The sequence below is a fragment of the Aedes albopictus genome, chromosome 1 (genome assembly GCF_035046485.1).
Source record: "Aedes albopictus strain Foshan chromosome 1, AalbF5, whole genome shotgun sequence".
NCBI classification, from domain to species: Eukaryota; Metazoa; Arthropoda; class Insecta; order Diptera; family Culicidae; genus Aedes; species Aedes albopictus.
The window spans coordinates 162,548,542-162,563,885 of NC_085136.1; the positions used below are offsets into that span (position 1 = coordinate 162,548,542).

At 42.5% G+C, this 15,344-nt stretch overlaps 1 protein-coding gene across 1 annotated transcript; it reads left to right on the top strand.

Moving 5' to 3' along the window:
- The first annotated feature begins 12,136 nt into the window (after positions 1–12,136).
- On the top strand, positions 12,137–14,858 carry LOC134285241 (uncharacterized). Its single transcript, XM_062845696.1, has one exon. The coding sequence runs from the start codon at positions 12,184–12,186 to the stop codon at positions 14,689–14,691; it is 2,508 nt and encodes an 835-aa protein (XP_062701680.1). The 5' UTR covers positions 12,137–12,183; the 3' UTR covers positions 14,692–14,858.
- The last annotated feature ends 486 nt before the right edge of the window (positions 14,859–15,344 follow it).

Below are 15,344 nucleotides of genomic sequence, written 5' to 3' on the forward strand. Positions count from 1 at the left end.
GTTGTTTCATGATCAGGGTAAAAAGCTGGCTTGAAATACTGAAGCGTGTCCGGTAAACATGTAGGTTAGCTGAATAATAAAAAAAATCAATCACTATTAACTAAGTTGTAACAATCTTTCTCGTTCCGCGTCACTATTGCATAATCCCAAAGCTTTCCACCAACAGGTAATGGCAATTGCCAATTAGTCCACTATCTGAAACGGGTTCACTCCAGCCAGCATGCATTAGGCAACTATTTAAAGCACGTGAAAGTAAATATTGACGGGTAGCGGTGGCGGCAATGGTGCTAAAATTATACCGTAATTTCGCTCTTCTAATGTCTCCGCACGGATGAAAGGAACCCGAACAGATGGATATAATAAAACTACTACCAAAGGTAACCAAATATACAATGATTTGAGTAAACAGATTGTTGTAACACATGTACCAAAAAAATGTAAAATAATGATAATTTCAACAATACTTCCTTCAATAAAAACAAAATTTCAAGCAGTTTTGAGAATATTAAAACATGATTTGTTCAATTAAACTAGTTTCAAAATACAACAGTAAGAACAAATCGTCCCCTTAATGCTAGAACTAGGTAACTCGAAAATCGTAGTTTCGAGAAAAACGACTTTGAAAATTTTACAATTTTTCATGCAGTTGTTCCAAAGGTATGGAGCCCTTAAAATAATTATTTTTTTGCGTTGATTGCTTAATCAGCTTCTACTCTTTCTGCTACAAGAAAAAGTTTTGAACTTTTTTGGTTTAAACTTTTGATAAAAACAATGAATGGTTAAAAAAATGTCGAGTTACCTAGTTATAGCACTCAAAACGCAACATAAATAATGGAGCAGATGTTCTGAGATACCTAGTTTTTACCACTATAGGGGGATTAGGGGCATAATGGACACCCGGGGCGAAATGGACACCCCTGTTTTTGCCGAAATCGTTGACTTTTATGTAAAACTTTCGATGCATAAGTGTAAAGGAACAAGTCATGGTCCTATTTTTCAAAAGTACCATTTATATTGCTCCAAAATAATCAAAATATCATTGAAATTGAAATATGTTTTTCATATGTTGAAATTCTTATAATTTCGAAGCAGCAGCAAATAAGGTATTACGAGTGTTGGAGCGTGTCCACCATAAAAATAAGTGATTTGTTACCTTATATACATGAATACGGATGTTTAGCAATGGATGAAGTATTTTATTTTTGATCAGAAATTACTAAAAATAGCAATGTTAATGTTGTAGTCGATTCGGGGCGAAATGAACACCTGCTATTACGAATAGATGTACGCGCATTGCATACTGTTAGGCGTTTTAAAGAGTTTGGAGAAAATTAATCCGTTTATTTTTGTCTAAAATTTATTTTCTAAACTTTGAAGTTATGTAAACTCGTCTAAGATGGAGTATTATATCTGTCGCATTGATCTCCGTAGGCATATTACTTAACTGATCGATGTAATCAAAGAATTAGCATAAATAATGTAGGGGTGTCCATTATGCCCCGATGGGTGTCCATTTCGCCCCGTACCTTTCCTGCCAGCCCTAAAAAACACACGATTTCAAATTCGATATTTCTTCACAATAATGACATTTTACCTACTGTAAATGATTGAAATACGTAGGAAACAAGCTAAAGTTGTAAGCCAACTGATAATATGTTAAGGTTCTCATCGTTATACAGGTCTAACGTACTCATTTGCTTAGGGTGTCCATTATGCCCCTAATCCCCCTAGATATCATTATTTTCAGTTTTCTTGTTGCAGTATGCAAATTTAAAAGGGTTCACATGTTGAAATGAACGTGCAATTACTGATTTTTCTAGGATGCCTGCTATATCACCACATGACACCTCAAAATGTTCATAAATAATCGTCTACGAACAACTGTGATTGTTTAGCTAAACCAATACAAGTAATTTTTTTAAATTTTTAGGCCTAAAATGAAAAACAGTAGTAGACTTTCAATCTACTAACAAAAGAATGACTAGTAACATGTCCACGTCCAAGCAGCCGATAGCTTTTAACCTGTACGGTTGGAAATAGATATGATTTTCCCAGTTACCTAGTTATAGCACTCAGTTCTTGTATTCTACACTGAGATACCTAGTTTTGAAAATGGTGAATATTATCGTCGTTTATAATCGTATTTCATTGGTCTTTGGATATATTATAGAGCTCAAAAAGCTCGACATAATGGTATATTCAACTCAAAAACGTCAAATTTCGAGTTACCTAGTTCTAGCATTAAGGGGACGAAATACTGTTATATTTTACAGAACAAATACTGTTATATTTTACAAAAACAGACATAAATGTTGCATATTTTGTTATTCATTTGTGGAATCGTGTGTTTTTTGCGCAACAATGCCAAACAAAACTCCAAAAAATTTAAAAATAATTTTGTAACAAATATGTCTACAAACGTCGACCAAAATTCAGTAAAATTTCGCCAAATTATGGTAAAATCTCATTGTTTATCTGTCAAACATTAAACACGTTCGTAAATTTTACCGATTTTTTCCTGTAAACAATTTTTCAGTTGAGATTTCAGTAAAATATGGCCGACGTAAGTGATATTTTAAGTGATACTATAATTTTGTTATTAGTTTTACAATTAAAAATAAAAGTGCAATTATTTCATGACTACTTTGGTACAAGAATGCTTTGACTAAAATCTTATCAATTTCTGTTATAACCTTGTTATGCGGTACTGGTCGGGAAAGCAGCACAAGTGTAACAGTAGAAGTAGCTCGGCTAATTTACTTGATATCGGCGAAACAGCTAAAAGGTGAAAATGCCGCAAATTTATGACTCGGTTCGGTGGTGAACAATTCTTCCCCAAATCACCGAACGAAGCCATGAATAATGATTGCCTTTGCCGAAGTGGGTGAGTTGAGTATGACTCAGAATCGGAAAGTACACCGACCGATTTCTGGGCTAGGCCGGTTTTCCTTACACATCATGTTCGGCAATATATTGGATCATTAATTTGCCGTAAACTTTCAGACTTGTGTTTGCCAATACTGAACGGTAACAGACTTCTCAAGCCCTTCCTCGTTACTTGTATCAAATAATGGAGTAGGAGTACATATTATTTTTTCAATATTGCTGTTTGAAGGTTTTAAATTACACTTAATCTTCTTTTCCGCCATTAAATTGCGCAATCATCGTATACTTTATCAAAAGGACGTATAAAATAGGGGGTTCCTTTGTGGATACGTTTATTTGAATAAGTAACCGAGAAATATTGTCGCGCTTATCTTTTATTAGAGTCCGACGGCGGTCGTACGCTCGCAAGGCATACAGCCGCAGTGACACTCGCAAGGCAAAACAAAGGGAAATATCTTTCCGCCCAAAACAAAAGCACGTGGGTTTCGCAAAGTGACAGATGTTTTTGGATTGTTTTTGTGATGAACGGCAAGAGTGATTCAGTGAGATGAGTGTGCTTGCTGTCAAATCTCATATAATGGGATCGAATTGTGCTGGAATCTGGTGATGCTGTTATGGTTAGCTAAGGAAAGGATGAAACATGATCGATGAGATTTGAATTACCTTATGACAACTAAAATGCCGTGTCATGATTTGGCTAGGTAGCTAAGTTGGAAAGGCACTGATCTAGCGAATAAGGGTCGTGAGTTCAAATCTCACCTGAGCTGTGATTTTTTTCGGAATTTCACTAATAATTTATCCATCTTTTTCATGTATATATATGTTGAGTTTCATTAAATATCATTAATTGACCACACGGATTAGTATACCGAAGACTTGCCCCACAGACAAACAGACGGAACACTCTTCAAAACGGCTTGGCACATGCATTTAACCGTTATGTGGCCGGCAAACTTTTTGCTTTTTTCTACACCGTGTATTTTAAATGGGTGCTGAGTACCCGGGTACCCTGCCGACCACATAAGGTTTAAGGATCAATTCAAATTTCATTCGATTTGCGCGATAGTTCCACCAGATGCGCTAGTGTTCGATCGCTTTGACGTTTGCCAGTGTTCACGTTGCTGAATGATGCAAACGAAAATTACAGGCAATTTGTGTAGTGGTGTGCGTGTCAGCAAAACGTCAAATCGAAATCAGGCAAACGTCAAATCGCAATCCATCATGGCCGACTGTGTCTTGCGTGGTTGTACCAACAGGTGGCAAAGTGCTCATGAAAATTACACCGGGCAAAAGTTTTTTATGAATTTTCCCTAAGAGTTACGTCTGTTTGTCTGTGCTTGCCCCTTAAGTCTAAGCGCAAACTAATTAAAAAAAAATGCCCGATGTATTTTTCATGAACACGCTGCCACCTATTGGTACAACCGCGCAAGACACAGTCGGCCATGATGGATTGCGATTTGACGTTTGCCTAACACGAACACTACTACACAAATCACATGTAACTTTACTTTGCATCATTCTGCGACGTGTATGTACACTAGTAAACGTCAAAGTGATTGAACACTAGCACATCTAGTGGTAGGATCGCGGAAACCAAATAAATTTAGATTCATGTGCCAAGCCCTTTTGAAGACTGTAACGTCTGTGCTCCCACCTTCCATCCCCCCGTGGCTACGCCACTGCCAGGGTCAGGCATGGAAATGAGACTTTTTTCTGTTTACCGTTCATCGATACTGGCAGTAAAATAAAAACAAAACAACGGCAGCACCAATACCATCAGATGTCGCGCCGACGGCAGTCGAGCAGACGCTTGACGGTTTTCGCTTCCCCACGAAAATTTTTATGAGCAGTCATGCTGAGGCGGGTGATTGCGAAAAATGTCAAATATTTTCAACTGCTAATAACTCACTTGTTTTAATAAATAACTTAATTCGATTTGCACAAACAGCTAGAGCACACTCCTAGCTTTGCGATGCATGGAAAGAAGTTTGTCTAGAAGCGGTTTGAAACGCAGAAAAATGCGAAAATGGGAGAGACAGAAATTTCTGTCGTCGTTGTGCTCGAGTACTGGCGCTCTCGCACTTGGAAACCGTTTCGAGGAAGAAGGCTGCAGGAAAAAAAATGTTATGACATTTATTTTTCGAACAGTTTGAGCGCAGACAGACGTTCTAGCTCGAACAAATTTATTCAAATTTTCTATGTAAATTTTCACTAGCGACACCTAGGCAACCGATTGCCACAGTTCAGTCGCGTGCAGTTGACAGTTTGAGAAACCACGTGCTTCCAGCCGCTTACTTACCACCCAATTCACCACCCACCGAAAAATAAAATGAAAACAAACACTGTCAAAATCATTCCTACATGTGCGTCACATTCACAAAGATTTCCCAATGCGAGTGAAGTTCATCCAAATGCAGTTTTATTCAAGCAAATCTAAGTAAAATAAAAGTAATAATGTGTAAAATATTTTACAAGAGTCCTGCGCTAATTTGTGCAAAAGATTTTAGGCATTAAATAAAAGTCATTTACTCTGCACAAATTATGTGGAAACATTATTAGCGTGCAACACGTGCGGTCTTTTCCCGCCATCCGGCTGGAAGACGACCGTGGTGACAGTTGTTGGTGCAACGCACATGTGAGGCAGCGATTGAATATGAACGAATTCTGCACCGAGATGCGTACAACGTTTTTTGCAATTTCATAAACTACCACTTGAGGATAGTTTTTAACAAAACTTTTACATAAAACTGCACACTGATGTTCATAGCCATGTTTAAGAAAGTCTGATCATAGCAGATTAAACTGTGCAGTTGTCACAATTTTTCAAACCTGCGTCCAGAAAGCATCAAGAAGTTGATCAAAACTGAAAACAGTGCTGTAATGGTTCATTACGCAATGCAAATCAGTGCTGTAATGAACCATTACAGCACTGATAATTTAGTGTGGGAAAGTAGGCCTTTTCCTGTTTGATTTGCGTGAGGTAAAACAGCCTATTACGATGAGAAATTGCAAAAAACACTTTACAAGCGTTTAATAAGATTTTGATTCGACTCGCAATAATTCCTTTACAAAATAATTTAACAAGGCCTTTTACTGCTTCCTGTTAAGTTCATGTAAAAATTAGCACATGTAACTATGTATAATGTAGCACATGTAACCATGTATAATGTGTTTTTCACGAATCAAATAAGCGCTTTCGTTTCGCTTTACTTCGACTCAGAGTACAGGATGAGAAACACATGTTTTTTCCTGAACAGCAGCTGAATTAATGTGTTGTTCAGTTGTTAATCATAACGTTGTGCTAATTCATTACTGTTGAATAGGAGTCGAAGTTTGATCATTATTAAACCACGAGAAGTTTATGTTTTGATTTGAGCGCTGAAATTCATCATCTCTAGGATGGCGCAGATAGGAAGGCATGCGACTGACAATCTAAGGGTCTCGAATTCGAATCTTGATTTAGGTGAATTTATGAAGAGCTATTATTTCACAATAGTTGTTCACAGCATAAATGCCAATCATAAACTCTCGTGAAAATTGAAAAAAATGCATTTTATTTATTTTTGTTCATTTTTTGATACAGTTGAATAACAGCTTTACTGCATAGTTGTTAAACGATTTAACAACAAACAGTTCAGTTGGTACACAACACTATACAACACCGTGAATATCATTGACATTTTTCGAAGGTTGTCCGTGACATTTACCTTAAATATTCGAAAAATATCGTTTTTTCCGTGACTTTCTTGCAGAACTGGTCTAGCCGCACAAATCTTTCATACACCGTATTCTCATGTTCAGCTTCTAAAATGAGCTGTAGGTGATTGAATTTAGATATGACGAAATGAATTTTTCAGCACTGAACACAAATGCTGCCCTCCTGTTTTTGTCGATAGACAGAGACGCATGAGTGAGAGCTTTCGTTACTGTGCGAGAGACAAATCGCAGCACTAGCTCTACGGAGGGGGTGCTTGTCACAGTGCATTTGTTCGGTACTTTCAATATACAGAAAAAAAAACTTAATAAATTAATTAGAGAGTTTTTGTTTTTGGCAAAGTTGTTAGTCCTATCAAGGACTTACAGGCGATGGATCGTTTGATTCAAAATTTTATCAATCTTGCGTAGAATCAAACACAGTGCAGTGCCAAACACAGAGACAAGCACAGAGAGAGTGCTTACGACAGAGTGCGAGAGACAGAAGACCTCCAGCGCAACACAAAACCGATTGCACGTACTCGCTTTCTAGTTTGTTGTGCTGTCGCATAGCAGCGTGTGTAGAGCGCAAAGAGTTTTGAGTAGCACCCTATCCCTGGTTTCAGGAATGTTTGTGGTTCAGGTGGCTTCAAAAAGTTTAGGGGCGTCTGGGGGGGCTTCCAAGTTTTATACGCGTTTGAGGAGGCTTCGAGGGTTTCAGGCGCGTTTCAAAGGGACGTAGAAGTTCTTAAGAGGTTTCAGAAGCATTTGAAGTAGTTTCTCGAGAATATTATTGAATTAAATTCTAGGGTTCCAGGGATGTTTAAAGGCACAGGGCACCACAACTGCCTTAAATCCTCTACGCACTCCTGAACCGTCCTGACGTCATCATGAAATCTCCTGTAACCCTAGAAACACCTGAATAACTCTCGAAACCCATGAAAATCCGTTAAAACACATTGAAACTCCTTGGAACGCTTTGGTACCCCTAAAAACTCTCTAAACCACTTTGAAACCCCCTTAATAGCCCTTGAACACCCTGAAGTTGCCCGAAATACCTTCAAACGTATCTGAAACCACTCTAAAACACTCTCTGTACAGGGTTCAAAATTATACTTTTTTGGCTATCATGTTCAGGATGATTCTAAAACGATAGAATCCTGTGGAGCGGATCTGGTGTGTTGGTTAGAACACTTGACTATCACGCCGAGGACCTGGGATCGAATCCCACTCCCGACAAACTCGCGAAATGAAGGGGAAGTAAAGCGTGGGTCCCGAGATGAACTAGCCTAGGGTTAAAAATCTCGTAAACACAGATAAAAAAGATAGAATCCTTCCAGTTTAGGTACACCCAGTCAACTTGCTATCAATGAAAAAATCTTTGGGATTTCTATTCGACACATGGAATATTACGTGTAAATTTCAGGGTCTCAAACCTCTTTCTGGACCGATCAAACAATAAACTTCGGCAAAACTTCATTCTACAACACACCATCCATGAATCACAACTGCTTTCATCTACCATCATGAATCATACTTTCCCATCTGACTTCATCAAAACTAACCCACTTCCTGCACCACTGTAGCATATTAAAAAAAAACCCTAATTACTAATTCGTTAACCGACGACCGGAGCCCAAAAGAGAGCTGGGCCCGTTTCGCATTAGTCATAGCTACCTACCTACTACATACAACACACTTTTGGTCGCTCATACGATGATGCACTACTGACTATAAGTAGCTCTAGCTACGTAGTGGGTCACAGTTTTCCACGGTTGGTCGGTGCGCGGTGGGCGGGAACACGCGGACCGGGCAGTCAGCCAGCGGAGCGCGACAGTGACTTATACGGATGTTGGACACCACGTGGTGTGTGGTTGGTGCAAGGGTACAATCGGTACAACCGATCGATGCGATCGTCCGACCATCAACATCATCATCATCACCATCGGGTGCTGCCACTTTTGATGATGCTACTGCTGCTGGGTTAGGGGGAGACACTAGCGCCACTTACTCATACCTATATGAAACGACTTCGACACTGAACGGTTTAGGATCATCATTTTTTTTCTTATCTTTTGTTGCTTTTTTGTTGTTGTAAATAACACGGTGTTACACTGAGATAAAAACCTTATGGGTGACCTACTGCAGATTGTAAGTGTTGTCGAGATCTATAGAAGAGCGTATTTTGAACTCAGACAGGTTAAGTTAAGTTCAAGTCACTTTCATGAATACTTTGCGTTGAACGATCATTTCTATTTGAATTAGATGGTGTTAGAAATTTCCAGAAACTACTAGAATTAGGATTGGATAGGATTGCCATTCTTGTATGGAAACTTTCTATACATAGCCCAACTATCCCCGCTCAAATTAGAGGCATTTATTTGCAAAAACATCAAGGATGAATCATGATGTTGCTGCATTCTACAGCGAACCCAGCCCCAGTAGCTTTGAAAGGCCGGAAGGTTACGGTGGGCAGGGCATGTTTCAAGAATGCCGAAAATCACTGTAAAATTTGATCAAGTACGATGCTCGCCAGATTACGCCAGAGCAGCCGATCTTGTCCGTGGCGCTCCTCGCTTTTTTGCAACAACCGAATCACCAATTTTGCAAGGTTGTTGTCTGGCATTCTTGCTACATACCCTGACCATCGCATCCTTTCGGCTTTAGTCACCTCCAAGATGCTGTGTTCGCCATAGAGTGCAGCGGGCTCGTGGTTCATCTTCTGCCTCCACACACCGTTTTCCTGCACACCGCCGAAGGTCGTCCTTAGTCCTTAGCACTAAGCACGTCGCTTGAAAATTTCGAGTGCTTGCAGATCCTCCTAGAGGATGGTTTCCGTCTCGTTTCCGTAGAGAACCGCTGGCTGAATCTAATTGAACGAAGTTTCTTCTGTAGGCCTTAGTTGGCACGACTTCCACTGATGATGCTCCTTCGTATGCCATGAATCACGTTATTTTCATCCTTCAGTAAAGATCCAAGACAGAAGAATTCCTCCACCAACTCGAAGGCATCCCCGTCTATCGTGGTGTTGCTTCCTAGACGGAACCTGTCGTGTTCGGTTACGCCTACCAGCATGTAGGGTCTGGGACCATTTGGGCAGGAGCACCTATTTTGGGCACTTGCTGCTATAACTCAGTCAATTTTCAACCGATTGACTTGATTTCTGAGACACGATGAGCTAGGCACAGTATCTAGCCATGTACAAAAATTCAAGTCAATCGGTTTGAAATTGACTGAGTTGTAGCAGCAAGTGCCCAAAATAGGTGCTCCTGCCCAAATGGTCCCAGACCCTACTTCGTGTTTGTAGCATTCTCCACCAGTTCGAGATTTACTGCTTTGCGTTTCAGTCTGGTGTACAGCTCTGCCACCGTTTCACACAAATTGATCAGATTTCGTGAATATCGTTCCCTGGCTGATGACCTCGGCTCATCGCATTAGACAGTCCAAAGCGGTGTTGAAGAATACGCATGAGAGTCCATCACCTGTCGTATGCCGTCTTGAAGTCGACGGCATTTCTGAAGGATTTGCCGTACTGTGAAGATCTGGTCCATAGCCAAGCGGCCGTCGATGAAGCCGGAGTGATATCTTCCCACGAACTCATTCGTTTTAGACGATAGACGAAAGATAATCTGGAGCAGCGCATTGTGAGCGTCATTCAAAGTGGTGAACTTCAGGTTCTAGCGTTTCTTGTAAACTAGGCAGATTATCCGTTCCTTCTCCGGTAGCTGTTCGGTCTCCCAGATCCTAACTATCAACCGGAGTGCTTGCAGGTGGCCAACTTCCCCGGGCTCATCTTGAAGAGTTCAGCTGAGATACCATCCTTACCGCTTGCTTCGTTGGTGGGCATCGTTAACTTCCTTCAGCGTGGGAGTTGAATCAGTTCCGCCCTCTGGTGCACTATCGTTGTCGCCTCCTCCGTTATTATTACCTTCCGTACCTACGTTATCCGTGATGTTCCGTGTTAAGCAAGATGCTGTTTCCACCTTTCGATCATCTTCCTGCCAAGAGTCTTCCCCCCTTATTCCTGCACATTCCGGTTCGTGAAACGAAGCCGTTGCGGGATGCGTTGAGTTTCTTGTAGAATTTTAGTGTTTATTGAGAACGTTTCCTCTTCTTCTAGACGGCGTTTTGAGCCCGAAAGAGTCAGGCCTGTTGATTTCCCTGCTGTTTGTATCGTTCCACGTTGCGTTCTTCTCCTCTGAAATCGCTCTGCACAGCTCGTCGAACCATTCGTTCCGTCAACTCTGTTACTCGTGACTGCGTCGTTGCTGGCTGTTTTTACCGTACTCTAGCAGTCTTCTAGTGGGGGCACATCAAGTTCGCCTTGGTTTGGCAACACTGCCCCGAGATTGTGCGCGTGTGCCGAGGCGAAATCCGATTGTGCCAGTCACCCGAAGTCGTACCATACCGTACATAGTTGACGACGACGAATTTTGGACGCAGTTTGACCATCACCAGGTAGTGGTCGGAGTCGATAGAAGCGCCACGATAGGTCCTGATGTAGATAAAGTTGGAGAAGTTCCGTACATCAATCAGATGGTGGTCGATTTGCGATTCCGTCTGCTACGGCGATCTCCAGGTTAAACAATATGGAAGTCTGTGCGGGAAAATGTTATTACGTACGGCCATGTTCTTGGAGGCAGCTAAATCGATGAGTCGTAGGCCGTGTTACCACTGTTCTCTAAACCTTAATACCATGGATGCTGTTCAGCATGTGATGGCGATCACGTAATCCTTCAATAGACCGGCCAATATGCGGGTGCTCCCGATGAAGTTAAAAGTTCTGCAGTTTCACGAACCGAGGTTCCAATCGCAAATTCTATTTTATTGTTGGGGCCGTTGCCGTTTGTCTCGGTTCGTATTATTCTGTTGATAACTTTTCGTTGCAACTTTCTGGAGTATCGTGATGCACAGTTGAGCTTATTGGCACTATAACGTCCAGCAGCAGTCCTTCACATGGGGAACAAATGTAGTTTTGAGTCACTCGTAACCTGGAGAACAGACACTCAGGTTTTCAGCAGCAAAGTATCCCTTCTTTGACAGCCTACGATCAAAGTTCAAACCGGGGGGTTGGTTACCCGAGGTTGCTCGCAGCCCAGCTAGTTATTCTCTGGAAAGAAGTCTCTGACCTCAATGGGACTGTTATCCAGCCTTTACTGTGCCCTTTCATCGCACCGCTATCCGTCAATATAACGTTTCAACGATCTGATGTTTTTATGATGCACTTTGGCTGCATTTTCCTACAACTGACAGTTCTATAACGTCTGTCAACTGTTGGAGTTATCGAATTTTATTCGACAACTAAACATAAACATGTTGCAGTTAGCCAACGTCTACTGTACATCACTATTCACTAATTTTTATTCATACGACCCTTTCCAAGTAACTCATGATTTCACGAAAATCAATTTATGGTAGGTAGTTTTAAACCAAAAAATTGTTCATTTTAGAAGTAGTATTGTAGACACCCAATCTCTAGTAGGTCATCCTTTTTTTTTCAAACTCCTAGCTCAGTGTAACCGTTCATAATCGTAGCACCAAGCTTAATATTCGACTTGTTTCGATGGTTCCATCCCCCGGTGGATCGCGCTTCATCATCAGGTGATGGTGACGGTTCCGATTCGCTGGCGGGAGCCCATCGATCCGAGTCGAACAAGCCAGAATAAAACCTGTACGACAAAAGGTTCTAAAACGGTTTTTCTTCTCTTTTTTCTTTCCCTTTTTTTCCCTAAAGATTCGCCTTCAGCGCAGTCGAGCAGCGGCAATCATTTAATTAATGGCAATATTAATGAAAATGATGAACAAAATGCTACCACGCGCTCGCTATCGCCGGCGTCGTCATCGGCGTCGTCTTCGGCCTTCAGCGTCAGCGTCGTGAGCGATGGCAAAGCGACCAGCAGCGATACTGGCAGTTGTTCGGGTAGTAGTAGTGGAATCAATAGCATTGGCAGTGGGGACAATATCAGCTGCAGCAGCAGTAGCAGTAGTAGTGGTGGCAGTACCCGTGGTGAAGAATCACCGAATGGTCAAGGTGCCAGCAAAAAGCAGCGCCGATACACTAAAAAGAAGCAACAGTATAAAAAACCGACCGCCGGTAACGGGGCGACCACGAGCAGCATCGGTCATGCGGCAAACGGTGGCCACAAGTCGCAGCCTAGTTTGCGCCCGTCGTCACCATCGGCCAGTGACGATTCTACCAACACGCTGCAAGATGATCACCTCACGCAAGCGACCTACTACTATGGTTCGATATCACCACCCTCTAGCACATCAACGAAAGTTATTCCATCACTGCCGCCGGTCGGCCACAACGATCAACAGGTTTTGAATGGTTCAAAACTCCCATCATCCTCATCTCTATCTTCTTCACCTTCGTCGTCGTCATCTTCTCAGACCTCCGCCGCCATCAAGATGAACAAAAACACGAGCTACCAAGGTCGCCTGGATTTCAGCAGCCGCACAGGTATCGCGCAGCAACGGGCCGACAAAAAATACCACCAAGGAAATACTGGCATCGGTGGTCATCATGCGAGCTCATCCGTTACCGCCAACGCCGCCGCTGCCGCCGCCGCCGGCGGTGTAACAAAAAATGCGGCAAACACTTCACCGCTCCGACAGTACGTGAAGCTGAATCTAAGCGAGAACGATCTCGTCAAGTACCTGCGCAAGTACGTGCTCGATAAGGACGTGATGAAACAGCTCGGATTCCCGGTCGAGTACGGCCTGGACATGGATAAAGCAATAATCTATAAATTTCCGCACGACTTCTTCCGTCCCGCGCAATTCCTACAGCAACAGACGACGACAACGACGACGACGACGAGCGCGGCCGGGGAAGAGAAGAAACGTGCCCACCATGAGCGGATAGTAGTGGCGGCAAGCGACAAAAGTGACGATAACGACAGTGGCCAAGGCAGTGGCACATCCTCACCGACCAATGTCGACGACAATGACGCACTGCTCATGTATCGACTTTCGTCGCAGACGACGTCACTTCAGTCGCCACTTGGCGACATGCAACTGCAGCCGAGTGAAGAGCGTGAGTGCTGTCGCTGTGGGAAAGGATTCTTCATCACACTTGATGGGGAGTATCTGACGCAAGAGCACTGCATTTATCACTGGGGCCGATTGACGAGGGTTTACAGCGGTTCAGAGTTCAAGAAGATGTACTCGTGCTGCAATGGAGATTCCGACGTCAAGGGATGCACCATTAACAAACTGCACGTATGGACGGGGCTGTTGTCGGGCTTCAACGGCCCATTCGATGGGTTCGTGAAAACCGAGCCTTCGCCGAGAAAGCTGAAGAAGTTCGAGAAAATGCTAATGAACAAATTTTACTACCAGAATAACATGAATGTCGACTGCTTGGAACTGCAACCCGAGGACACACTGGAGGACGACGAGAGCGAAGGCGTTTTTGCCCTCGATTGCGAAATGTCCTACACTGGCCGGGGTCTTGAACTGACCAAGGTGACCGTGGTCGCCGTTGATGGTAGTCTAGTCTACGAGAAGCTCGTCAAACCAGACATCGAAATTGTCGACTATAATACTCGCTATTCGGGCGTAACCGAGGCGGACTTTTCCGACCCGCGCAACTACGCCACCCTGAAGCAAGTGCAGAAAGATCTCCTCCGTTTCATCTACGACGACACGATCCTGATCGGGCATTCCATCGAAAACGATCTGAAAGTATTAAAAATCATCCACAAGACTGTGATCGATACGTCCATAACGTTTCCCCACATGAACGGCTTCCCGTTCCGGCAGTCGCTCAAGGCGCTCACCAAGAACATCCTGAAGCGCGACATCCAGATGCAGACGCAGACTGGAGGAAGCTTCGTTGCACAATCCCATCACCAGCAGCATCATCATCATCACCATCATCACATCAGTGCTGAGCTGACGGATTGCGACAGCAGTTGCAGTAGCAACAGCAGCAGCAGTAGTAGTAATAGTAGTGCTAGTAGCAATAGTAGTAACTCATTTGGTCACTGTTCCCTTGAGGACAGCCGGGCCAGCCTAGAACTTATGCTTTGGCGCGTACGCAAGGACAAAGCAGCCTATGACAATATGTGGAGTAACAACCTCAGTTGTTATCGAATGCAGAATTAATTAAAAAGGAAAATTGCTGTGATTATATATATATGTATACTTTTTTAATTTATTAATTTTAAACCGTCCGTCTCGTGCGGCACATCACGAGTAACACCTGTTGTAGATGGTTACTTAATTGTGTGATGAATAAAAGATACTGAATAGGGATCTATTTTTTCACTTAATATGTGTACCGCTTGTTCTCATTCTTACTAAATATCACCGTTTCCCTCGTCAAAAAACGACAACTGCATACCCAACCCAATTCGAATAATCTCAATGTGTCCAATGTCTGAAGTCGCTGTCCGCACTTTTCCGAGTTGATGTATTTGGGTCCACTTGTGAGCGACTCTTTTTCTCGTTGATTTCGACTGTTGTATCATGGCAGTCAGCTGCGTAAGCGTAAGTATGTAAAGGATATTAGGAGTGCAACTATCTTTTGGGTCGTATTTTGACAAATTTCAGTTATTGAAAATGAATTCAAATGTAGGGCTGTTACAGCTGGCGTGGATGCTGTGTTTTGCACGGATCATGCGCGGTTGATGCGGTTTCGAAATACGAAGAATTTCCAGGAAGAATGCCTTACAGAATTCCGTGAGCTATCTTCGAAAGAATTCCAGCAGGAATCCCTGAAAAATCAGTAGCAATATTTCATGAAATCCTTGAAGGTT